The following is a 25617-nucleotide window of genomic DNA, read 5'->3' on the forward strand; positions in this document are numbered from 1 at the left end:
GGAGGGAGCTGGTGGTATGGGAGCAATAGAGAGAATGTTAACTACATAACCTTCTGTGACCATCTAAATTTTGGACCATGTATTTACACATTTGAAAAGTACATAATAAAGTATAATGGAAAAAAGGAGTGGTGCTGCGAGGAAATATTACATAACATCAAAAAATCAATCGCGTTTGTGAAAAAATGCTAAATTAGGGAAAAAAATCACAAAGTAAGACTACTTTTTTGCTTTTCTTCAGTAACTATAAGCATATGGATAACAAGCAAAATGTTCTGTATTCCATATATCTGTTGGGTTTTCTTTCTTTTTTTCTTTTTTTAAAAGGTTCTCTTTACATGGACTCAGCAAGAAAAAGAATAGAATGGATATTCAGGTTAATTTTACTGACAATTCAATAGCTATAGACACAATGTAGTTCTCTGATAACAGACCCATCATCAGAATTTCTCAGTATAACCCAAAGCTTGCCAAGACTTATAAATAAAATAGGCTGATGGAAACTAATCAGATGTACTTTATCTTGTTTCTTATGAAAACATTTACAAGAAAATGCCTATTTTTTTTTTAAAGAATGCTAAATTCAGCATGGTTGATATCAAAAGAACCTGTTTATTTAATCAAATTAAACTCAACAGTCTTTTCCTTCATCTAATTTAAACATGGTAGCAGACAAGGCTTGCTGAGTACCTCTTGGCTCATGGCACTGATTCTGCATACTTCAATATTAAACAATTAAAGTCTGCCAGGAGGCTTATGCATATGAAGTAAGTGTGGAGATCAGAAGAAATACTCATTCCTTCACACACAAAGTGTTAGAGCTTAGGGAAGCATGTAGTGACATAAGAGAAGATGAGAAATGACTTTGGGAAAAGCTAGTTTCTATGGATAGAAAATGTGTGTGTAGTTACTCCTTTTTTTCCCACATGGAGCAAATGAATGATGTAGTCATTCTTTTACTACCTGATTAATAAAGCTTCACCCAAATTTAGCCCTGTTAAGCAAGATAATCATATTTATAGACAGATCGTTTGCCAAAACTTTGGAATATTTTGGTAAATTATGAAGAATTTTTTTTCTTATGGGTTTAGATTTGCTGGTAGATGAAGGTGCAATATATTGTTTTAAATGAGAGCTCATGCTGGGCATGATGATTCATACATGTGAATTCAGCCCTGGGGAAACTAAGGCAGGAGGATCATGAGTTTGAGGTCAGCTAGGACTATATACTGAGTTCCAGTCCAGCCTGGGCTATATAGTGAGACCTTAAAACAAACAAACCAAAAAGAAAGAAGTAACACATTTTTCCTGTAGTGGCTTTTAGCCAGCCCAGAACTCATATTTTACTTCAGAGGAGTTTTAAAGCTTATCTGTAGTGTTCCTGCATTCTGTTATCTTTGTATTTTTCTATCACAATCAATAATTTTGAGTCTGTTCTTGAATCATTCATTGCTTTCCATTCATTTTGACCAAAACAAGATAACCTGAGTTTTCTAGAAGAAATCTATATTAGAGTGTTTCCCTTGGGCTATCTTTAATTAGTTCTACATTGAAAAAGAAATAAGTTTAAAAAAAAAAAACCTCAAAAGTAATGTGATGATTTTTCCCTCTACTCCAGTAATGTTTTAAATTAATTATGTTTACAAATTTTAAATTATTCAACTTCTACCTTTGGTATGTAAATTGTCTTGATTTTTTTCAAAACAACCAGGTCACTACTTCTCTCTTTTCACACCCCTTTTTCTCTCTTCCTCTTTTTTTCCCTTTCTGACCAATTTTATTTCATCTAAATTTCTTTTTAGAAAATCTAAACAGTACAGAATATTATTTTTAAAGGCTTAATAATATTAACTCTAGCTCTAGAATAAAACTTATATAACCTTATTTTAGCCAGATTCCAGAGCTCTTATTATACTTTAATCTATGCTTGCTTTAGGAACTATAACAAAACAGACTTTGAATTAGGCCCAGCCAAATATCCAGGTTATTTTGACAAAATGGAACTTTTTTTTTTTTTTAACTGTTTAAAGAAGGGTTTCATTTTAGTTTCATAGTGGATGAATAGATCAGGAACGTTTTTAAGCCAGGAATTGGTAAACTCTTCCTGTAAAGGGCCAGTTAGTAGGTATTTTAGGTTTGGGGCTATTTGATCTGTGTGGCAGCTACTCACCTCTGCAATAATAATGCAAAAGCAATCATAGACAATATGTAAATTAATGAATATGACCATCATCCAGTAAAACTTCATTTATGAAAATAGGCAGTGGGCCCTAGTTTGCCAACTCTTATTTTGTGCCATGAATCTCCAAAGCACACTTGATTATTTGAGAATAAGAAAAGTTAAATATTTGGTTTACATCACACATTAGGAAGAATTATATATTATTAAGTGCTAAACACAAAATGAATATTAAAACATTCTGAATGATTTTTCAAACCCATAATAAAAACTATTGACATATTTGACTGTATAAGATTAAGATCAGAAAGAACATCATAAAAAAGATAAAACACAGATGACAAACTAAAAGAAATAATTGCAACCTATGTGAGTAATTAATATGGTTTCTACACACCAATAAAACCAGTAAGTGAAAAGAAAAAGGGACAAACAATAAGAAAAAACATATAATGGTCAGTAAACAGGAAAAAATGTTTAGTCTTACTATTAGTGAAATGTCTTATCTTAAAGGGAATTTTCTCAGCCAAATTTATACACCTGAATAAATAACACTCCTTATTGTGTTAGAGGATATGGGGAAATAAACAAGTGGAGAAGTATTACCTATTGTTACACGACAAACTACCCCACAAGTTAGCAGCTTAACAAACATTTGTTTTCTCGGGTTTTCGTGGATCAAGAATCCAGGAGTTGCTGAACTGAGTGGTTCAGGCTCAAAGTTTTCATGAGGTTGTCTTCAAGCTTTACGGCTTTGTAGCCAGGGCTGCAGTCATTGGAACTGGACACTCCACTTTCAGGGCCAATATTGACAGGCCCCAGTTCCTTACTGCCTGTTGACTAGTCACAGCAGTTCATCAAGGGCCTCACTGTTCACTACCTGAACGTCCTCACATATGGCAGCTAGTTCTCCTGTGAGCACATGATGAGAGACAGGGAGGGAGAATGAGAGGGAGAGAGAGAAAGGATGAACACAAGAGCACAACTATGACAGATGCCATGGTGTCATATATAATGTAATCCTGGAGGGTGACATCACTACCACATGCTGTTGGTCACGCCGACCAATCATGGTGCAGTATGGAAAAGCACTGTACAGAGGCATGGATACCAGAAGGCATGGATCCTAGGGTCCTTGGAGGCTGGCTTCCACATGGCTGTGCTGAACATGTATGTCTGGATCCTTGTTTCTCTGTTAGCTGGGTTCTAGAGTGCTCCACATGGTATCTTCTGTGGCTGGAATGTTCAATGTGTTTTTTTCCTCAACTGTCTGGCACCTGGATAGAGTGTCAGGAGCACCTGGGATATCTTTCACTCCATGTGCCCTCTCTACAAGGCTAGCTCGGGTTTGCTGACATCAAAGTCTCAGGTTAGCCTAATTTCTTCTAGGGCAACTGAGACACCATTCCAGGAGTTGAGCAGAAGCTGCAAAGCTTCCTGTGATCTGTCCTTGAACTTTCCCCATGTGCTTCATCAACAGTGCCCAGATTTCAGAGCATGATTACCAGGAGGCATGGCTTATGAAGACCCATCTTTGGAACCTATCCCTGGAATGTATGATTCCGACAGATGATGCTAGCTTGTTCTAAAGTAGAACATGCAGATAATAAAAATTACTCTGATGCTGGATATATTTTGAAGATATAAGTAATAGAATTAACTATGGGCTGGTTGTGTAGTATGTGGAAGTAGAGAAATCTGAGATTTTTTTGAGCTGAGCAAAAAATGGGGATTGATTTATTGAGATGGGGAAGATTGCAAGACAATATGTTAAAAAGAAAAATCAGAGCTGGGCATGGTAGTTCAGGCCCGTAATGCTGGTACATGGTAGTCAGTGGCAGGAGGATTATAAGTTCAAGGCCAGCATGGGTTGCATAGTGTGTTCAAAGGCCAGGGTGGCCTACATAGTGAGATCATTTCTCAAAAGGGAGAGTGGGCATCCCAGGCATGCTAGTGCATACCTGCAGTCCCAGCTACTTTGGAGATCGATTGAGGTCAAGAATTAAAGACCAGCCTGGGCAATATAGCAAGACCTTGTTTCAAAAAGAAACAAAAGGGGGTGGGAGGTAGGCGGAGGAAGAGAAAATTTGGAGGAGGAGATCTATAGCCTAGAGCAAGCTATGGGAAAGGGGTTTGAAAAACGGTGAATTAATGAATAACTGCATCATCACCTGTTCAAGCTATTTGAGAAAATGCTCATCTGAGTTAGTAAACTATCTCGTAGTTTTTTTTTATTGAACTTTTATTATACTCAAGAGGTAAAAGAATATGATATAGTATCAATAGGTAGTAGACTTGTAAAGACCTGATTGAATTAGTAAACTAAATGCATATCAAATACTGTAAATATTGTCGTATTTTTGTTTTGCTGCTATGTTTGACTGTTTTTTTTTGTTTTTGTTTTTTGAGACAATGTTTTGCTATATAGCCAGAGCAGCCTGGAAGTCGGTGTGTAATCTAGGTTGGCTTTGAAGTTAGTGATCCCAAGTGCTGGGGTTACAGATGTGCATCGCCATGCCTACCTTGGCTTTTTTTAAACTTTTTTTTTTTTTTCCTTTTGTGGTACCTAGGTTTGAAGTCAGGACTTCATTCTTACTAGGCAGGCATTCTACTGCTTGAACCATCAGCCCCTGACTTCAGTTTTTTGGAAAAAATAGTTTACAACAATTAGTTATTTTCTTTTCATGTCTTACCCAAATACATTTTGTAAGTGCTCTTAAGCCCTTACAGTGGCAATTGAAGGTTCTGAACATCTAGAGTGTAGTGATCAAAAAGATTACAGCTGTTGAGTAGGAGTTTCAAGAGAATTTGTTCAGAGGCAGGTACACTGCTTAAACTGTCACTAAATCGAAGATCACCTTCCTTGTTCCCATGAGGAGGTGGATTTTTTGCTTGGTTTGAAAAAAATTCTACAAAGACTGTAGACAAATGACCAGATGGGAAGCAGTGACATTTTAAAAAACTAATGGTAGACTTTTGTTACGGGAGAGTGTTTTACATCTTCAAATTTTTATTTTGATCAGATTTTTCAAAATATAAATATTAAATATATTGGCCTATAAGTTTTAAGGGAAGAACAAAGTAACTATACTCAAGAGTTCATTGTTACTGTTTATGTGGTATTTTGTCATACTGATTTTAATAAATTATAAGATATTTTCTGAAAATGCCTTGTTTATTTCAGGAGCTACATTAAGTATGAGACCTGCCCCCATTCCACTAGAGGACCCTGAATGGAGACAAACACCTCCCCCTGTCTCTGCCACATCTGGGACCTTCCGACTCCGACGAGGGAGTCGATTTACCTGGAGAAAGGAGTGCCTGGCTGTCATGGAAAGGTACATGTCTCTTTTCCTAAGAGACATTTCCCAAACATAGGAAAAACAGAAACTTTGGATAGATTTGGACAGCTTTCATTTCTAACAAGTAATTTGGGATCTGTCTTCTAACTCTGAAGGTATTTTGAAGTATTACAAATGCTATATTATTGAAATAAGTTGATTTTAGTGCTGAGAAATAATACACCTAGAGTTATCCTCTGTCAGTTTATTTCACTTATAATTTAGTAGTGTCCTCAGAAATTTAAGAAACTTTAGAAGAAATACTTTTGACTTTAGGTCTTTTTAGTACATTTTGAAAAAACTTTTAGAAGTCTTTATTTTCATCAAAAATGTTACATAATTATAAAGGAGACACTTAGATTTAACTTTCTTTAATAAGGAGGATAGTCTCAGTGAACTTAGTCCTAAATGTTGGAAATTACTTTCTTTGAGTCTGAGTTAGTCATTTATCTCCTCACTCTAGCACCAGTAACTGATCTACTAGGTACGTAGTACTTTTTTTACTTTAGCTTCATATTTCTGGCATGGAATAAATACATCCTTTTAAAATGTTTACTATATTTTGCAGAGATTTTATAGTATAGTTATCCTTTTAGTCCCCTCCCTGTAAGCAATGTCTATAGAATTTTGTTTTTAGGGGCAGGTTTTTATGCAGTAGGGTGATAATTCCCAACTACACATTTACCATCTCGAATCAATCAGCACAGTGGAATATAGGACAGAGCATTAACTCAGAAGATCTGCAACCCGACTAATTTCGTTCAGGTCACAAACTCTGAACTGTCACTTTGGCATCTCTAAAATGAAGGTTTCCAGTAGGTAATATGCCATTTAGGACTTCCACCATCTCCTTCTTGCCTGTTTTATGATTGTTTCCCAGCTCTTTAATATCACTGTCTGAGAGAGTAGTTGGTTTACAGTGCTGCAGTTCAGACTATTTGTTCTTGTAATGTAGGTGAAATTAATAGCTTTAAGACAAAGACTGAACTGAACCCAGTAGCCAAATGAGACTGAAGGTTTTCTGTTGATTTTTATTACCTGTTCTTTCCTTGCTCTCTATGATAGATAAGAGTAGAATAATGAATTCTTATCTGCCTGTGGTTAAAGTGAAAGAGTGAGACTTTATTGTTCTGGAGATCTGATTTTACAAATCTGTTCTGTCTTTCTCATCTGTAAAATTTGATTCTTTCTGAAGATTTGTTTAGAACTTAGCACATAGCAGGTGGGAATGAAAGTAATATCTAACTTAAATTATTCACAATATTGTATATTCATTCTCCTTTATGTACCATAATAAGCTCTGATAGTAGTTTCTAGCTTGTATTACTTCTAATTATGCTGCTGACTTAACTATTTAATTTTTTCATTTCTTATATAATATCAGTGTGAGAAAGAATTAATTTAAAAATTGAGAGCATTAAAAATGGTGGGTGACATCTCTAGCTATAAAGGAAATGCAAATCAAAACCACATTAAGATTCCACCTTACCCCTGTTAGAATAGCCATCATTAGAAACACACCAACAACGGGTGCTGGCAAGGATGTGGGGGAAAAGGAACCCTCATACGCTGCTAGTGGAAATGCAAACTAGTAAACCACTCTGGAAAAACATTTGGAGCTTCTTAAAAATTTAACATTTACCTGGCATATGATCCAGCAATCCCACTCCTGGGGATATACCCAAAGGAATGTGACACAGTTTACTCCAGAGGCACTTGCACACCCATGTTTATTGCAGCACTATTCACAATAGCCAGATTATGGAAACAGCCAAGATGCCCCACCACTGACGAATGCATTAAGAAAATGTAGTATTTATACACAATGGAATTCTACTCAGCCATGAAGAAGAATGAAATCTTATCATTCACAAGTAAATGGATGGAACTGGAAAACATCATCCCGAGCGAGGTTAGCCAGGCTCAGAAGGCCAAAAATCATATGTTCTCCCTCATATGCGGACATTAGATCAAAGGCAAATACACCAAGGGGATTGGACTTTGGTCACATGATAAGGTGAGAGCACACAGGGGAGGTATGAGGATAGGTAAGAAACCCAAAAAATTAGATAGCATTTGATGTCCTCAGTGCAAAGGAACTAATGCAGAAACTTTAACGCAACAGAGGCCAATAGGAGAAGGGGATCAGGAACTAGAGAAAAGGTCAATTTGAGAAGAATCAACTTAGAATGTAGCACATATATACATGGAAGCAATGCTAGGAATCTCCCTGTATAGCTATACTTATCTCAACTAGCAAAAACACTTTGTCCTTCTTATTATTGTTTATACTCTCTCTTCAACAAAATTAGAGATAAGGGCAGAACAGTTTCTGCCTGGAAAGCAAGGAGGTAGGGGAGGGGAGTGGGGGGGAAGGGAGGAGGTGGAGGGTAGGGGGAAGAAATGGCCCAAACATTGTATGCACTTATGAATAAACGAAAATAAAAATGATAGGTGATACTCCTAATGCATTTTCAGAATTGAGTCTCAGAAACATTGGGTTTTCTTTTCCTATCCCCCACCCCCACCAGGCAATAAGAACTAGCCACAGAATCACACTGATTAAATTTCATTTAAAAAGATGTTGAATACTTTTAAGGCTTCCATTTAGTTTTAATTTATATTTTTAACCTTAATTTTAACTAACAAATATCTTCAACCCAAGAGCTGGTTATCTTTGGTTTAATTTTATCTTACCTGGTACAACTAGAGGGAACATGGTTTATTCCCATAGTTGCAAAAATTGTACTTTCAAAGCACTTAATAGCAATAGTACAGAAGGTCATAGTATGGTTTTCGTTCTGTGAAAATAGAACTTTTAATTTTCTAAAAATAAATTATGAAATTCCCTAGCCTTAGTGTTACACATACTGGTTTTTGCTTAGACCGAATGGGTGGGTGAATACATACGCTCAGACTATAAAACCTGTAAAGCAAGCCTATTTAAATATGTTAATATAAAGTCAAAATTATTCCATTCCTCACAGCATACACCAAAATAAATTTTAAGTGAGTCAAAAATTGAATCCATAAATGTTTTTGTTTTTTTTTTTTCCTTTTTCTTTTATTTGAATCCATAAATGTGATGGAACCCCTCACATCCTGGAAATGGGGGAAATGTTTCCTAACTTTATGACTTAAAATCCAAAAGCACGATTGACAAATATGATTACATAAATAAAAAGAAAAATTTGGAGGTTAAAAACTGAGCAAACTAAAAAGACTATTTGGAAAACAAAAAAATTTTGCAACTTTTATCATTCCTAATATTCAGAGAGCTCTTAAGAGAGATCAACAACTCTATAGAAAAATGGACTAAAGCTATTAGTAGAGGAATGTGTGTATGGTGTCATATGCTATGCGGGAAGTTAAGGTAGGAGGATCAAGGGCTAAGGTTGGCCAAGGAAAAAGCACCAGACCCTGTCTGAAAAATAACTAAAGAAAAAGGGTTGGGGGTGTGGCTCAAGTTGTAGAGAGCTTGCCTAGGAAACATAAGGCTCTAGTTCAAACCCCAGTATTACAAAAAAAAAAAAAACAAATGAGAGAGAGAAAAGAAAAAAGATGTTCGCAGAAAAATAATACACGTGTGTATGAAAAGGTACTTAACTGACAATAAGAGATATTCAAATTAAAACTGTACTGAGGGCTGGCAGAGTGGCTCAAGTGGTAGAACACCTGCCTAGCAAGTATGAAGCCCTGAGATCAAACCCCAGTAACTGCCAAAACCAAAAAACAAAACAAAAGGCTAAATAGGAGAAGACAGAGGTAAATATCAACAAAAATGCCTTATTTTGACATTATAACCGTGTAAATATTTTACATAATTATAAAGCAAAGTTAAATTGAAATGGGGAGGTGATCCTTAACAAAATAACTAAAATGAAACAAATCGGTGAATCATAGTATTGAGGTAAACACTTAAGTATTATGTGATGTAACTTTATAACAGTAATTTCACTGTACTTTCTAAGTGAGATATAGCTTAAATATAGAAACAACTACCAAAAAATACACTATTTTACTAATTTTGGTAATACAGTACTATTATTTAGTTGCTACTTATCTAGATAGGTATAAATGTAGTTGTTGATAAAAAAAGTTATTAATATTATTAGGAACTAAGATTTTCAGTGTGAGGGAAAAGACAAATATAAAATCAAAATTATTAAATAAAAAACTAATCTTTTGTGTGAATGTGTGTGCATAAAGATAGAAATTTATCTCAGATTTATCATTATTATTTTTGATGGTGGTTTGAACTCAGGGCCTCATGCTTACTAGGCAGGCACTCTACTGCTTGAACCACTCCACCCCCCTTTTTTTATGTTGGATATTTTTGAGATAGGGTCTCAGAACTAGAATGCCCGGACTGGCTTTGAACTGTTTGCAAATAGTTATTGGTGTTATCGATGGTTACATGTAATTGAGCTTACTTAATTTCACAGTTCTGTATTGTAGGTATTTTATACCTAAGAGCCTCAGTGAAAGGAAATGACTAGCCCATATGCAAATAGTTATTAGAAGAGGAGATAGATGGAGGCTAGTTTAGGAGGCTGTTGATGAGGGCCTAAACTATAGTGTAAAAGCAAAGAGATAATGCATGGATAGAAGGTAAGATATATATCAGAAAACGATTTGACAGAATAAGCACCCTAACTAGCTCTAGATTAACATAGGAAAGACAGATCAGGGAATTTAAAGAGAGCTTAATATGGCAATGCTCAGAGAGCATTTAACTGGGAGACAGTATTTGTGCCATCAGAAAATGGCTTCATCTCAGCCAACTTGTAACATCTCTGGAGTCCAATCGCTGTGTTGATAAAAAGAAGAATCAAGTATAATAAAGCAAAAATAAGGTAGACTTCAGAATCAGACTTAAGGTTTAATCTCAACCACTTTGTGTGCATCTTTGGCGTTTTCATGTTTTGTAAAGTAGAGATTGTTACTTAAGAGAATTAAGTAACAATTATTTGAGAATTATTTGGGAATTATTTGAGATAATATGTGTAAAGCACATAGTACAATGTCTTCTTCATAGCCAGTGCTGATCCAGTGTTCTCTTTCAGTGTTAAGTCCCTTCCAGCTTAGAGCTTTGACTTATGAAGCTGCCTCAAGAATTCTGTGCTCAGAGATTTTAGTGGCACTAGAAGTGGAGATTTGGGAGTCATCAATAAGTTAGGTACAGTTAAAGTTACAAGCATGAATGAACTCTGGTTAAATCTCCCCACTTATACACTTTCTGTATTTTTGCAGCTAAAAGTGGCTGGAGAAAAATTTAAAAGCCTGCTGACTTAGCTCATTTTAAATTCATGACCATGAACTGAGCTCAAGTAGATCTTTAATTCTGCCAAGCAGTCATACTATGTCTTCCTGTCTCATTGTTTCCCTCTCTCATAAATGATCATTTCATACTTTGCTCTCTCTTTCCAAACTCCCCATCTTCATTCTCTCATGATGACCATGGAGGGAGAATGTCCACAGACTACTAGCATACACACACACACACACACACACACACACACACACACACACACACACACACACACACACACACGTCCTGTTTCTTGACATACCCAAAGCACCTCAATAATAAAATATTTTCCATAGTGTATGTCTTACTGCTTGGTTTATGGTAAATACTCATTATTTATATCTATAAATAAGTGCATACGTACTATTATATATCTAATAATATATATGTAATATGTAATATATAAATGTTATAGTTTTTTCTTCTTCGCTGACCTATGCATGGTGTATTCCACATATTTGAGTTTTAAAATATTTAATACCAAAAGTATTTATAATCACAAAGGACAAATGGAATAAATGTATTATTCCATTTATAGGAGATACCCACAGTTATCAAATCTATGGAGACAGAAATTATTGGTTGCCTAAGGCTGGGGAGGAGAGAGGTCTGAGGCTCAGGGAACAGCTAAGGTATATGTGGGTTCTTTTGGGGGTGAAAATTTGAAAAACTGATTGTGGTGACATACAACTTTATGAGTATACTAAAAACTATCACACACTTAATGGATAATTGTTTCACATGTGAACCATGTTTAAATAAAGCTGCTTTAAAAAGGAAACATTTATTTAGTACACATATATTTACCCTCCACATTTGATCCTCACTGCAGTCTCTTTTCAAAAATGAGGCGAGGACTCAAAGAGGTTGGATAACTCCCTAGAGCCTCAGACCTAGTAAATGGCTAAGCCTCATGGAGCTCTCTAGATACTACTAATTACAGATTTGAGATGTCTTTATTAACTGAGAAGAATGTCATTTTCATTTGAATGCACCTGATTCAAAGGTCATTCCTTTGTTAACTCTAAAGTCTGATGCTACTGGATTAATGTATATTGCAAACTTTTATTTGTTTAAGAGCATATGAGAGCCTGGTGCCAGTGGCTCACCCCTGTAATCCTAGCTCTTTGGGAGGCTGAGATCAAGAGAATCGCAGCTCAAAGCCAGACTGAGCAAGTAGTTCATGAGACCACATCTCCATAAAATAACCAGAGCAAACTGGACTGGAAGCGTGGCTGAAGTGTAGAGCTCTTGCTTTGGAAGCATGGAGCCCTGGGTTCAAATCTCAGTCCTATCAAAAAAAACAAAAAAGCATATGAGAATTTTAATAAGGAAAAGATGAAACATGAATGGTAAAATGATTGATAATGGTTGGTCCTGCATAATGGGTAGAGAATCATGGGGTTTTTGTACTCATGTAGATTTGAAATTTTTCATATTTAAAAAAAGTTTTTAAGCTAGGTGCTGGTGGCTCATGCCTATAATCCCAGCTACTGACAAGGCAGCACTCAGGAGAATCGTGGTTCAAAGCCAGCCTGGACAAATAGTTCGCAAGATCCTATCTTGAAAAAATCCACCACAAAAAAGGGCTGATGGAATAGTTCAAGGTATTGGTCCTGAGTTCAAACTTCAATACAAAAAAAAAAAGACTTTTTGTTGTCCTTTTTAAAGAAGATATGACTATATTTTAATGGGATAAAATAGAATGATATTACTGACTGATAGTTGTTCATTTCATCATTTATTTATGAAGCATTTTCTCTGTATTAGCACTAAACTAAGCTTACTTGAAGTAGTTTGCATATTCACAAGGGAGGTATGGCATACTTGAAATATTTACATCTGCAAGCAATGTGAGATTAAAATGTGACTTTATTCCACATACTTGTCCTTTTGTTCATTCATTCAATCAGCTACCTCCAAGCTATGAGGCAAAGTGCTAGGGAGAGAGAAAATACAGTTTAAGGTGAAAGGGGTAAAGGATGATGAACCATCCAGACTGAATAGAGAGCTTGTGTGAGAAGTCTGGAGGTCTTGTAGCCTACGAGCCAGACTTCTGCTGCACTCTTTCTTTATTCATCTTGCAGCAGTTTGATCTGGGGATTCCTTAGCTTTAGAAATAGGTGTATTTCTGGAGTGATAGGGCCTGTGACTGGGACACTGAAGAGTGAAATCTGACTATTGGACCTACCCCTATTTAGAAACCTCTAAATTTTCTTATAGGTTGTTCAACCCAGTTATGTATGATGGAAAGAAACCAGCAACTTGGAGGAAAAGAGCTTTGACTGGATACAGGAATAAATGTGAGAATACCTGGCAGTAACTGGTAGAAGTAATGAAATACAGTAAAGATTACCAGGTTCAGAGTCAGATTTATGTAGGGAGGTTGGATATTGCTGTTATTTCTATTTGAAGTGACTGAATGATGAAGTGACTGAATGGTTTGAGGAAAATGGAAATGAAGACAAACGAATACCTCCGTATGTGTTTGTCATTAAGTCTATTGCATGTTTTATTGTTCTTGGGGAACACTGTACCTGTAATACAGTTTTTGTTGTTAAATTCCATTTTCATCCTCTGTGAGTGATATAAAAGAATTATTAATAAACCCAGAGCACTGGAATTATATGGAAAACATTTTGTTTCTATTGTTTTAACCTTTGTAATCTTCAAAACAACTTTAAAAAATTGGTACAGCTTGGGCCACAGTGGCTCATCCTAAAATCATAGCCACTTGGAAGACTGAAATTAGGAGGATTGCAGTTTGAGACCAGCCCAGGCAGAGACCCCATCTTCAAAACAACCAGAGCAAAACGGACTAGAGGTATGACTCAAGTGGGAGAGCACCTGCTTTGCAAGTATGAAACTGTAAGTTCAAACCCCAGTCCCACCAAAAAAAAAAAAAAAAAAAAATCCAAAATATTCTCCCAAGCAGGCAAGGAATCAACATTAAAAACTAGTTTAAAAGTCTCTTTTTTTTCCCAAAAAATTTGAGCATTTAAAAATAGATTCTTAGAATAAATTGAATGAAAATAGAATCACAACCACAGTACTATAACAAACCAAAATTAAATCATAGCTCTAAACTTGGTGTCCCTGTAGTTAACCTGATGTATATATAAGCTGAATCACAAACATAGTCTAATAAACAAATGCATTTTGTACAAATGTGTTACACATCTTGGGAGAATTAGCGTGAAAGATCCAAATCAGCTTATAAAGCATATTTCTAGAATGTTGCTTGAGGTTTCTGTAATTTAATTCTCTTGGTCTTTACTGCATTTTGGAATTGTTCCCAGAACAGTTTATTAGTATTTGGATTTTGGTTTCAGTCACTTTCCTTTCTCCTTTTTACTTTTAATTTTTTTAGTGAATACTTAGACTGTGAAGGTTAAGAAGAAACTAAATTCTATATTTAACTATAGACTGGGTGTGGCTCAGACAACTACAGTGCAAGCTTGTGTGGTGTTTTTTTGTTCACCAAGACCCTGATCTTCAGGGGACATTCCTTTTCCTAGTCTTCTGACTGAAATACGCTGAACTGATATTATATGGTATATACTTTCATATGTATAAATAAAATAAAGACAAAGGAGACTCATTAAGTTCAAGCTTGAAGTGACTCTGAAAGATCCTGGTCTTCTGTGGGCTTTTTTGTTTTTGTTTTTGTGGTACTGGGGATTAAACCAGGTGTTGAGCTTTCTAAGCAAGCAAGTGTTCTACAGCTTGAGCCATGGCCCCAGCCTCTTCTGTGTGCTTGAATAGCAATTTTTAACTATTAACTTACAAAGCAGGCGCTCTGCCACTTGAGCTACACCTCCAGTCCATTTTGCTTTGGATATTTTGGAGATGAGGCCTCATGCTCCCAAGTAGCTAGAAATACAGGTGTGAGCCACTGGTGTGCCTGCCTACCCTGCCCTGTTTTCTTGGTGCTGCCTCCTGTTACTCATGTACCATTAGGAGAGTTTAAAAAATACATCTAGGAATTCCTTCTCTACTTCCAATCTCATTTCTTTTTTTTTTTTTTTTATTCATATGTGCATACAAGGCTTGGGTCATTTCTCCCCCCTGCCCCCACCCCCTCCCTTACCACCCACTCCGCCCCCTCCCTCTCCCCCCTATCCCCTCAATACCCAGCAGAAACTATTTTGCCCTTATTTCTAATTTTGTTGTAGAGAGAGTATAAGCCGTAATAGAAAGGAACAAGGGTTTTTGCTGGTTGAGATAAGGATAGCTATACAGGGAGTTGACTCACATTAATTTCCTGTGTGTGTGTATTACCTTCTAGGTTAATTCTTTTAGATCTAACCTTTTCTCTAGTTCCTGGTCTCCTTTTCCTATTGGCTCAGTTGCTTTTAAGGTATCTGCTTTAGTTTCTCTGCGTTAAGGGCAACAAATGCTAGCTAATTTTTTAGGTGTCTTACCTATCCTCACCCCTCCCTTGTGTGCTCTCACTTTTATCATGTGCTCAAAGTCCAATCCCCTTGTTGTGTTTGCCCTTGATCTAATGTCCACATATGAGGGAGAACATATGATTTTTGGTCTTTTGGGCCAGGCTAACCTCACTCAGAATGATGTTCTCCAATTCCATCCATTTACCAGCGAATGATAACATTTCGTTCTTCTTCATGGCTGCATAAAATTCCATGGTGTATAGATACCACATTTTCTTAATCCATTCGTCGGTGGTGGGGCATCTTGGCTGTTTCCATAACTTGGCTATTGTGAATGGTGCCGCAATAAACATGGGTGTGCAGTGCCTCTGGAGTAACCCGTGTCACAGTCTTTTGGGTATATCCCCAAGAGTGGTATTGCTGGATCAAATGGTAGATCAATGTCTAGCTTTTTAAGTAGCCTCCAAATTTTTTTCCAGAGTGGTTGTACTAGTTTACATTCCCACCAACAGTGTAAGAGGGTTTTTTTTTCACCTCATCCTTGCCAACACCTGTTGTTGGTGGTGTTGCTGATCATGGTGGAATCTTAGTGTGGTTTTAATTTGCATTTCCTTTATTGCTAGAGATGGTGAGCATTTTTTCATGTGTGTTTTGGCCATTTGAATTTCTTCTTTTGAGAAAGTTCTGTTTAATTCACTTGCCCATTTCTTTATTGGTTCATTAGTTTTGGGAGAATTTAGTTTTTTAAGTTCCCTATATATTCTGGTTATCAGTCCTTTGTCTGATGTATAGCTGGCAAATATTTTCTCCCATTCTGTGGGTGTTCTCTTCAGTTTGGAGACATTTCTTTTGATGAACAGAAGCTTTTTAGCTTTATGAGGTCCCATTTATCTATGCTATCTCTTAGTTGCTGTGCTGCTGGGGTTTCATTGAGAAAGTTCTTACCTATACCTACTAACTCCAGAGTATTTCCTACTCTTTCCTGTATCAACTTTAGAGTTTGTGGTCTGATATTAAGATCCTTGATCCATTTTGAGTTAATCTTGGTATAGGGTGATATACATGGATCTAGTTTCATTTTTTTGCAGACTGCTAACCAGTTTTCCCAGCAGTTTTTGTTGAAGAGGCTGCTATTTCTCCATCATATATTTTTAGCTCCTTTGTCAAAGACAAGTTGGTTATAGTTGTGTGGCTTCGTATCTGGGTCCTCTATTCTGTTCCACTGGTCTTCATGTCTGTTTTTGTGCCAGTACCATGCTGTTTTTATTGTTATTGCTTTGTAATATAGCTTGAAGTCAGGTATTGTGATACCTCCTGCATTGTTCTTTTGACTGAGTATTGCCTTGGCTATTCGTGGCCTCTTGTGTTTCCATATAAATTTCACGGTAGATTTTTCGATCTCTTTAATGAATGTCATTGGAATTTTGATGGGAATTGCATTAAACATGTAGATTACTTTTGGGAGTATAGACATTTTTACTATGTTGATTCTACCAATTCATGAGCATGGGAGATCTCTCCACTTTCTATAGTCTTCCTCAATCTCTTTCTTGAGAAGTCTATAGTTTTCCTTGTAGAGGTCTTTCACATCTTTTGTTAGGTTTACACCTAGGTATTTGATTTTTTTTGAGGCTATTGTAAATGGAATTGTTTTCATACATTCTTTTTCCGTTTGCTCATTGTTAGTGTATAGAAATGCTAATGATTTTTCTATGTTGATTTTATATCCTGCTACTTTGCTATAGCTATTGATGATGTCTAGAAGCTTCTGAGTAGAGTGTTTTGGGTCTTTAAGGTATAGGATCATGTCGTCTGCAAATAGGGATATTTTGACAGTTTCTTTACCTATTTGTATTCCTTTTATTCCTTCTTCTTGCCTAATTGCTCTGGCTAGGAATTCCAGTACTATGTTGAATAGGAGTGGAGAGAGTGGGCATCCTTGTCTGGTTCCTGATTTTAGAGGGAATGGTTTCAGTTTTTCTCCATTAAGTATAATGCTGGCTGTAGGTTTGTCATATATAGCTTTTATAATGTTGAGGTACTTTCCTTCTAGTCCTAGTTTTCTTAGAGCTTTTATCATGAAATGGTGTTGGATCTTATCAAAGGCTTTTCCTGCATCTATTGAGATGATCAAGTGGTTTTTGTCTTTGCTTCTGTTAATGTGGTTTATTACGTTTATTGATTTTCGTATGTTGAACCACCCCTGCATCCCTGGATGAAGCCTACTTGGTTGTGGTGAATAATCTTTTTGATGTGTTGTTGAATTCGGATTGCCATTATTTTGTTGAGGATTTTTGCGTCAATGTTCCTTAAGGAGATCCAGTCTCATTTCTTAAGAGGCCATGTTTTCTTTTAATATGTATCTTTTTTGTTTTCTTTGTCTTTTTCTCTTCCCCCAACCCCAGTACAGAAAATTGAACTCAGGCCCTCAAGCTTGCTAGACAGGTGCTCTACCACTTGAGCCATACTCCCAGTGCTTTTGGTATTTGTAGCTTTTCAGTTAGGGTCTCATGCGAACTTTGCTTGGGCAGGCATCAGACCTTGGTCCTCCTACCTTTACCTCCCTAGTAACTGGGACTACAGTATTGTACCACCATGCTCAGCTTGTTGTTTTTTCTTGTTACCATTACTGCAGAGAATAAGGTAGGTACCCTAAAGGTCATCTAGTTCAAACAGTTCTTTTTTTTTTCTAGACAAAGGAATTGTATTCAAAGAGGTTAATTATGTGGGTGAATTTAAAGAAGAAAGTATCGTCATGTGAACCAAAAAATGGGATTTTTTTGGTAAAGCCTATTTGTTGAACTTCTCAACCTTTTATTTCCTTTTCTTATGTTTCTTTTTTGTGTCATTTTGTTTTGTTTTTTGAAACAGTGTCTCACCATGTAGCCCAAGCTGGCCTCAAACTCAAGATCCTCCTACCTCAGCATCCAGCGTGCTGAGATTACAGATGTGCACCACTATGCTTGACTCTTCAGTGTTTCTTTATTTATATGTTGTTTTTGTCAGACTCCCTTACTCTTTCTTTTTCCTTTCTTAACTCCTTTCTTATATCTTCCTCTTCCTCACCTTCTATTAGCTTACAAGAAAAACTTCTATGCATTTCTGTAATGGTTAATCTTAATAGTCAACTTGATTAGATTAAGAATTACATAGACTAGAAAGGCACAGCTCTGGATGTATCTGTGATAATGTTTCCAGAGGTTAGATCTTTTTTTTTTTTTCATTTATTCATATGTGCATACAATGTTTGGGTCATATCTCCCCCGCTACCCCCTCACTTCCAGGCAGAAACTCTTCTGTCCTTATCTCTAATTTTGTTGAAGAGAGAGTATAAACAATAATAAGGACAAAGTGTTTTTGCTAATTGAGATAAGGATAGCTATGCAGGGAGAGTCCTAGCATTGCTTCTATGTACATATGTGTTACATTCCAAGTTGATTCTTCTCGAACTGACCTTTTCTCTAGTTCCTGATCCCCTTCTATTGGCTTTTGTCGCTTTAAAGTTTCTGCATTAGTTACTTTCCATTGAGGACATCAAATGCTATCATGTTTTTTGGAGAGGTTAGGTCTTGAGGGCTTTGGCCTAATCAGTAGATTAATCCCTTTATGTAGTCATAATATGAGGGCATTATAGGAGGTGTAAAAGGTAGGAGGTGGGGCCTCATTGGAGGAAGTAGGTCACTGGGACACCCTTGAGGCTATCTCTGGCCCTTGCCCCTTCCTATATCTTCTTTTCCTGCTTCTTAACTGCCATAATGTGAATTGCCCCACTCCCTCAAACCCTACCTGACACATGAAATGTGATCCATAACAACCCCCATCTTCCTTAAGTTGTTTCTGCCAGGTATTTGGTCACAGCAATGAGAAAAGTAACTAATGCACTTTCTTTCTAGCTATCCTTCAAATTTCCAAAATTGTTATCACTATGATTCTAAATAATTTGTTTTGTGTGGAGTTTTTGTCCCTTCTGAGAATCTATAGCTTTGGATAGGAAAATATTTTCTACCCTAGAATTAAATCTTTGGAAAATAATTGGAGTTTTGCAGAACAGCATCAGCACACTAACTTCAAAAAATAAAATCATCTCTATGATAACAGTTCTGTCAGAAAACTAGTTTCCAAGGACTGAATTTTGATGCATATTCTCATAGTCTATCTTAAGTGTCTTGTTTGGCAATTGGCTTATGTTATAGTTTCCTCACTTTCTGTGTTTGTATATGACAATAATGAGATAACTTTGAGGGTTTTGAATATGAATATACAAAGAATCCATTCTTCACCTGCTATTTCATCAGTCTAGATAGTTAGAATTTTTTCCATCTTACAATATAAGGAAACTAAAAGCTCAGGTTCTTACTGCTTAGAAGAAATTGACTTATTTTTCAGTTTGCCTATAAAACTTTCTTTATAGCTGCTAAAAGCATTTCATTTTCCTCTTGTTATGTTGCTTCTGAATTGAGAGAGCTTGCTACAGAAAACCTTTACTTCGCATTTAGAATCACAGAAACCGGGTGTCTGAACCTTGTTTTGAGTAGGAAATTGAGTGACTTTTTTTTTTTTCAGCCTCTTTACATTTAAGTGCGATAGCTTTTTAGCAAATGGCTAAGTCAGTAATGATGAGCTTATTAAGTGGAATATCATGGCAAAATGACAGATGTGGCTTATGTGGGAAAAATGTAAAATAAATGAAATAATGTTAAGCAAAAGATAAAAGAAACTATTATAGTAAAGTAAAAGGTATAAACATACAAAGAAAGATTGAAAAAAATAATCATTTGGCTTATGTTGAATAGTTTGTATTACTTATAACTTTTGTTTCTGATGACATAGTGGGTTAAGAACACATTCTTTGGAATTAAAATGAGTGGAGTTCCAATCCCAGCTCTCATACTCAACTAGCTTGATAGGTTTCCTTAGGCAAGTTGCTTGCAACAAAATAACTATAACAATCATACCTATTTATAGGAATGCTATAATTTAATGACTGTGAAGTGTTTAGCACAGTACAGGGCACAAAGGCTAGGTATTTAATAGATATATTCCTCTTATTAGTCAGCAATAAGCACTAATTTGTTTAAGAATATTAAATGACTTTCAGTTGGATTTCTGGGTTTCTTCAAATGGAAACATCCAAAATTATGGTTTTCTGTATTTCTAAGCCTCAACCAATAAAAGTATCCCTCAGCGTTTCTTTATTTAAAAAAAAAAAAAAAAGTCATTTGATCCAGTTGAATCAAATGGATTGAGCCTGTAGTTCCAACAACTTGGGAGGCTGAAGCAGGAGGGTTGCCTGAGCCCAGGAGATTTTAGGCCAGTACATAGTAAGACTATGTCTCATTAAAAAAAAAAAAAAGTCAACTCTTTTTTTTCTGTGTGCTAAACACTGTATACATTGCTGAGGCATATTAAGAAATGAGTTTCTGACTCTGGAGGTCTTAGTCCAATGCAGGGTTTCCAGGTTAAAGACACAAGAAATGGGTCCCAAGTACAGTAAGGATGCAGAGCAGGGTAGCACAAGAAGAGAAAACTGCTATATAAGCAGGGTGGCTTTGATGGGTTGAGAAGAGGAAGAAGGACATGGTGAGCAGTAGGTGCAAAGGCACAAAGAATGCAGTGCCATGTGTGTTCGCTCAATCAAGCTGGAAATGGGGCTGGATGAGTAGGTTGCAGCCAGATTGGGGAAAGATCCAGTATTACCATAATTGTTTGTCGTTTTCAAAGCATTTTTATTCACATCCATGCTGCAGGATGTCCTAGTAATCAAAATTCTTTCCCTAGTCCATTTTCTAGGTTGTTTGTGCCACTTAACTCCCCTATTAAAACAAAAATAGTATGGCTGTTTGTTTTTTTTATGCCTGTGACTCAGATTACTGTTTGAGTGGGATAGCTTTTATGTTACTATTTATAAAACATCATAGGCATTAAAAAAATTAAACTGGTGTGAAAAGTCTTTCCAGTCTTTCTTTCTAAACACAGAGTCTGTACATTCCCTTTTCTACACATTCAAAAAATGTCTTGGAATTCTAGCCCTTTTAAGTTTTTTAAATCTTCTGATTTTTAACTTGTACGATAAAGGTAAATTGTTAGAAAAATTATAAAATTCAGTTTTCTTGTTAACTTCTATTATCAAAGTACATTGTTAAGATGAAAATTTAGATGATATCTTTGCCAGAATGAATTATTTCACCATCTGCTAAGTACATTTTACCTAGTATTCAGTAGCATATTTAATGTGCTCCTTCAGGTATAGGTTTGGTTATATTTCACAGGTCTACCAGCTAGAATGGTCTATACAGAAAGCCTAACAGTATTAATTGTGGCTTAAATGTGACTGAATCAAATATTTAAGATGACCCTACAGCTGTAGTAAAAATTAGAGCTATCCCATTTTCTCTCCCACCAGGCATATTAGGCTCAAGTGGGGGATAGAATAGTATATACTACTTTCAAATTTTGTTAAAAGTTATAATGCCTTCAGTTCAATTCAAGAATAAATAATAACTGAGAGATTTAAAGTGAGCCAGTCAAGATGACTCAAAAACTGCAGGAAAAATGATCTTTAAATGCCTCAGTTTTCTTTTTCCTTAGCCTAATCATTGTACTATTTTTAACCCATAAAAAATACTTTGTGGCAGCAGAGTTGAGTCCTTTAAAGTGTAATGTCAGTTCTGGTCTACAGCAAATGAGGACCTAAAGAACATCTACTCTTTCCTTCCTGAGTTGCTCTGCCACCACTGCAACCCTGGCCCACTGGTCTTCCTCTCCCTCTGTTCTGGTATCATTGCTATTCTAGGATAGAAAATGCTGGAAGAATGCACTATAAAGTTTGGAATTAATAGATGCTAGAAGTTGAATTTTAAAAAGAGTTTATCCTTTTTCATATCCTTGTGGAATGACTTGAGTGGAACATAATGAACTATATCTCCTGTATCTCTGCAAATAGAAGGAAGTTCTTAAGGACATTTGTATGAGACAGCAGGAGCCTGGACATGACCTCATTTCAATCCATTAGACTATTTGAGGAAAAAACAACAAAACTTTCCCACTTATTGGCAGGTAAAGTTATCCCAATCCATTTCTTGTAGCCAGTAAGAAGATGAACTGTCCTTAAATGCATTTTAAGATTGGCAAATTATACTTCCTGGTTCCTTTTTGGTCAAACAGAAATAGCCGAAAGAGAAAGTATCATGATGTTTTTGAGGCAGATTAAAATTTTTCCCATCCTCACATAGATGCTTGGCCAGCAGCTTTATTTTGTTCCAACAGTGCACCCCAATTCCTCTAGTCTCTGAGCCAATAAAATAAGACAGAAGACCCCATATTCCTCATTCTGTGCTGTGGCCACAGTTTATTAAGAAACAAAACATAGTTAGGTAATTACTGATACTGTGTATAATAAATCACCAATGAGGTAATGATATTGGTTCATTCCAGATCTTGAATTAAAGGTATATTATACATACTAATACTGAGGGAGATCAACTTAAGAATTAATTAGAAATCTTTATGGAAAACTAGTGAGCTTTTTCTTTTTTTTAAACTCAAATATTTAAGTTTATACTTTGTATCAGTTATTATAATTGGCTCTAGGGGATACAGTAATTAAGATAAAAATGTGTTCTTGAATCTTATAATAATGCATTAAGAAGTTGTTAGACTAAACATTCACAACATGTACAAAGGTTTGCTTACATGTTTGATATTTGAAAGTCTCAATTGGTAGGATATGAACTTGTGAATAAATGTACTACTTGGTTGCCTTTTGCTTGAGGAAGCATGAATGCACTATAATTTCAGTGGTATTAAGCATCTAACAGTGACCTTATACTGCACTTTAAAAAGCTGTGCACCACAGAAATCCTGACCATATAATGCCTCATCCAAATACTCTGCTTTGTTGGTTCCTAATTTGACATGCCATTCATTAAACAGTCAGAATAACCTATGGTTCTAACCATCCTGAGACCATCATATAATTGTCACCATTGTATTGGGAACAGAAACCTTGTTTTACTATCAAGATATCTTTGCCTTATAGCATCAATTTTAAAGAAGCTTATTTAACTTGTACGGAATTTGTAGGTAACCTTTCAGCTCTGGCATTATTAAAATAAGTAGCATGTATTTTATCAAATGTTATCAGAATTAGTTTGGCATTTTAAAAGGTGCTGAAGACTTATGTATCCATACCTTAGTTTGACTTCCACTAAAAATGGTGCCAAACCCAAGACACAAGAAATAAAAAGCTAGGTTTAAGAAAAGTAGGCATTGGTAGAGTGGCTCAAGTGGTAGAGCACCTGCCTAACAAGCTTGAGTCCCTAATTCAATACCCCATACCACCAAAAAAAAGACACCAAGAAAAAAATAGTAAGTATCCCTATATAAATGTGTTTTGTCCTCTGCCTTCGAGGAAGTACAAGGTAATCCTAGACCAGTATATTCCTCATTCTTACAAGAATCTATGATGTTGTCTGTGTTTGGTTTGCTACTTGTTGAGATCAAGAATTTGGATTAGCTGGGCGCCAGTGACTCACACCTGTAATCCTAGCTACCCAGGAGGCAGAGATCAGGAGGATCACGGTTCGAAGCCAGCCTGGGCAAGTAGTTCCATGAGACTCTATCTTGAAAAACCCCTCACAAAAAAGGGCTGGTGGAGTGACTCAAGGTGAAGGCCCTGAGTTCAAGCCCTCGTACTGCAAAAAAGAAAAGAATTTTCATTGAACCCTGGGAAAACTAGTTATTTTAGGTAAGACAGTATTCTGTTAGCTGAGTAGGCATTTTGTAGAAACATAGTATTGCCCCTAAGAAAAACCATGCAAGAGACAATGAATTGATCCTTCTCAATCTTGTTCTGTTGATCTTCATATTATAATACATTACTGATCAATCAAATTTAAGAAACCTAGTAACTCTCTTTCGTAAGCCTACTTCTTACCAGCAAAGTCTGACGGAACAGAAACAGGAAGATGCAGCCACTACCCAGCTGTAGGTGAAGCACATAGCATCACTAACATCTGAGTAGCCTTTTGAACTGGCTAATATAGTTGATCTCCCAAAGCACCGCAGTTTTCACTGGTATTAACTCAGTTATCATGGTAGTTTCGTTAGGAAACTAGGAAATCAAGGCCCTGTTATGCATTATTAAAAAAGCAGAGAGTTGAGCCAATATTTGATCAATTCACTGGTATTCAGGCAAGAGACATGTCTTGAGAAGTTTTGTTTCTCACTTGTTTTTCTTTATTATGGTTAGAACTTGTCAATTTTGCTATTTTTTTGACTTCTCTTTTTCAGTCTATAGGAAGACACTAGAAGGAAGGCTTACTTTTCAATTGCTGCACAGTAAAGGTCACTAATATGGTAGCACTTTACTTAGAGCTGCATGGTGTTGGACAAGTAATAACCTGTGTTGTTTCTACGGCTTCCAGGACAAAGTGTGCTAAGACTCAGCTCCTAAATCCAGTGTTGCCCTGATATCCTGAGTGATGGTAATCAAATAGCAAGTAGGGTCTAGTGGTAGTTAGCATGCTGCAAACAAATAAAACATTTAAACGTAGAATTAAACATTTAAAGGCATTGAAGGACCTTGGGTGATGAAGAATCTGTGTTGGGTCACATGTCGTAATGGTATTCATAATTCTAAAATCTGGATTTTTCATTTTTCCAACAAATAAAGCATTTTACCATCCAATGATTTGGAAGGTTTTGAGGTTTTTTTCCTGCTAATGAGGAGATACTAACTCTTCTAGGATAAGTTAGCTGTGCTGTAGACATAGACACTTTTTTGGTTTTGTTTTGTTGTGACAGGGTCTTACAATGTAGTCAAGGATGGCTAATCTCAAACTCACAATCCTCCTGCCTCAGGTTCTCGAGTGCTGGAATTATAGGTGAGTGCTACCATGCAGCCTAGACATAGACTTTTAATGTGTGTTGGCATTGTGCTTCAAGTAAGAAGTCTTGAAGTTTATTTAATTCTCTTCTGCCCAGTGGGGAAGAAGATAGGGTAGAGTTCACCTATCTCCAGAGCATTTAGATTTCCTTTCCCAAGTAAAAAGAACCCCTGGGTGAGATGAGGCTGTGGTCCTAAGCCTAGCATGGGTTTCTTGCTGATGCCATCACATGTTTGCTCCAGGAACCGTTGGGAAATTAGCAAGACCTTGGTCTAGATGATTCATTGCTAAGCGATTTGCATTATATATCTTAAATGAAGTCAGAAACGATGCTATGTCTTAGCTGAATGATGGCTGTTCCTTTTGGACCTATGAGCCAATGAACTGGTTCAGGAAACCTGAGCTGCAGGTCATGAGACCTGGAGCAAGGCAATTCTCCTACCTGCCTCCCCATGGAGAAAGTTCATGTCCTCACCTGCAGAACAAAGAGGTTGGCCTGGGATTG

General features: G+C 36.3%; 1 protein-coding gene across 14 annotated transcripts in view; it reads left to right on the forward strand.

The window, feature by feature from the left end:
* Positions 1-25617, forward strand: part of Hmbox1 (homeobox containing 1) — a 168642-nt gene that overhangs the window by 116470 nt on the left and 26555 nt on the right. For all 14 annotated transcript variants that reach the window (XR_002212020.2, XR_012441577.1, XR_002212021.2 and 11 more), the window contains one exon: positions 5364-5517. Coding sequence is in view for 11 of the 14 variants with exons in the window: in XM_020157962.2 (XP_020013551.1) it covers positions 5364-5517 (154 nt within the window). In the remaining 3 variants the exon portion in view is untranslated. The remainder of the gene's footprint in view (positions 1-5363; positions 5518-25617) is intronic.

Source organism: Castor canadensis, chromosome 14, assembly GCF_047511655.1.
Source record: "Castor canadensis chromosome 14, mCasCan1.hap1v2, whole genome shotgun sequence".
NCBI classification, from domain to species: domain Eukaryota; kingdom Metazoa; phylum Chordata; class Mammalia; order Rodentia; family Castoridae; genus Castor; species Castor canadensis.